Consider the following 1,738-nt stretch of genomic DNA (forward strand, 5'->3'; position numbering starts at 1 on the left):
AACTCTCAGACTGAAGAAGTCTCTTGGAAGAGAGACGAAACGTTTCATTAAAGAAGAACCCGTCCAGAGGACCTATACAATTTTTTTCCTTTTGATGTTTTGAATATGTTTTTTTTCATTCGTTGTAAACTTTCAACAATTTCAACACATAATATTTTAGTCAAAGAACAAAAATACTAATTTACAATCTAGATTGTTGTAGGTCCTAACATAAGAAGCTTATTTTAAAAAAAGACATTTTATTCCTTTTATTTGTTGGTGTTATTGTTTTTGATTTTTCTGCTTGGAAAGGAGGTTTTTGGGAACAAAATTTTAATATCAGTCACTTTAGTGGTATAAAAACATAGAAACAAACATTATTAATCCCAGTTATGTTTCAAAGGCCAGCAGTAATCAATGTTTTTATTTTAAACTGATTAGTGTGAAATCATTTAAAGTCAGGTTTTCAGTTTACATGAGGTTGTTTTGGAGAAGTCAACTTTTTTCCACTCATTTTTCTGATTTCTCTATTTCAGCACTTCCTCTTTCTCTGGGCAGCATGGCAGTCACTGGTGGTCTTATCTACAAAGGTAAAAACAATCTTTGTTTACGTAGTATTAAAAAGAACCAAACTTGTTTTGATAAAGTTTAATTGAAGCATATGTTTCTGTCATCCTCATTCAGGCATTTGGAAGTCATCACCAAGATTTGGTCCCTTTCCAAAACTAGCAGGTTTGCACCATGCACCATTGAACAGGTATTTATAGATATGCTTTGTTACATTGCCTAAAACTGTCTCTGTTTCAGTTGCGGGGCTCCTTGGGTTTGCAGTGGGAAAAGCTTCCTATGTTGGAACATGCCGAAGCAAATTCCATGAGCTCGGGATAAAAGATGGGACAGGATTCAGACCCTGGTCTAGGAATGGACTCCATGAACCAGGACGCAGGTGAGAAAAACACAKGCACATTTCTAGTTATACCATCACGTATTATTATTACATATATACTTCAGTGGTTTTCTGATGGAGGTTATTTTATTTACATACCATAACCAACTAAAAGTTTACAATGGAATATTAGGACCAGACTAAGATATATTTTTTTATTTTGAGAATAAAGTCAAAGCATTATGAGAATAAAATCAGATTATTATGAAAATAAAGTGAAAGTACTATGAAAATAAAGTCAGAATATTACAAGACTAAAGTTGAAGCACTATGAGAATAAAGTCAATGCACTATGAGAATAAAGTCGATGCCCTATGAGAATAAAGTCGCACTATGGGAATAAAGTCAATGCACTATGAGAATAAAGTCGATGCCCTATGAGAATAAAGTCGCACTATGGGAATAAAGTCAATGCACTATGAGAATAAAGTTGATGCACTATGAGAATAAAGTCAAAGTATTATGAGAATAAAGTCAAAGCACTATGCGAATAAAGTCAAAGCATTATGAGAATAGTCAAAAATATTAGGATAAAGTAAAAGTGCTATAATAATAAAATCAAATCATTATGAGAATAAAGTCAAAATGCTATAAGAATAAAGTCAAAATACTATAAGAATAAAGTCAAAGTACTGTAAGAATAAAGTCAAATTCTTATGAGAATAAAGTCAAGGTACTATAGGAATAAAGTCAAAGCATTATGAGAATAAAGTCAAAGTACTATGACAAATAAAGTCAAAGCATTATGAGAATAAAGTCAAAGTACTATGAGAATAAAATCAAGGTACTATAAGAAAAAGTCAAGGTACTATG

At 31.8% G+C, this 1,738-nt stretch overlaps 1 protein-coding gene across 1 annotated transcript in view; it reads left to right on the forward strand.

Annotated features, from left to right (window-relative positions):
• Positions 1 to 1,738, forward strand: part of ociad2 (OCIA domain containing 2) — a 14,574-nt gene that overhangs the window by 10,010 nt on the left and 2,826 nt on the right. Inside the window, exons 3-5 of the mRNA XM_014027541.1 lie at positions 516 to 569; positions 664 to 711; positions 787 to 925. Coding sequence (XP_013882995.1) covers positions 516 to 569; positions 664 to 711; positions 787 to 925 — 241 coding nt within the window. The remainder of the gene's footprint in view (positions 1 to 515; positions 570 to 663; positions 712 to 786; positions 926 to 1,738) is intronic.

Source organism: Austrofundulus limnaeus, unplaced genomic scaffold, assembly GCF_001266775.1.
Source record: "Austrofundulus limnaeus strain Quisiro unplaced genomic scaffold, Austrofundulus_limnaeus-1.0 Scaffold660, whole genome shotgun sequence".
Classification (NCBI taxonomy): domain Eukaryota; kingdom Metazoa; phylum Chordata; class Actinopteri; order Cyprinodontiformes; family Rivulidae; genus Austrofundulus; species Austrofundulus limnaeus.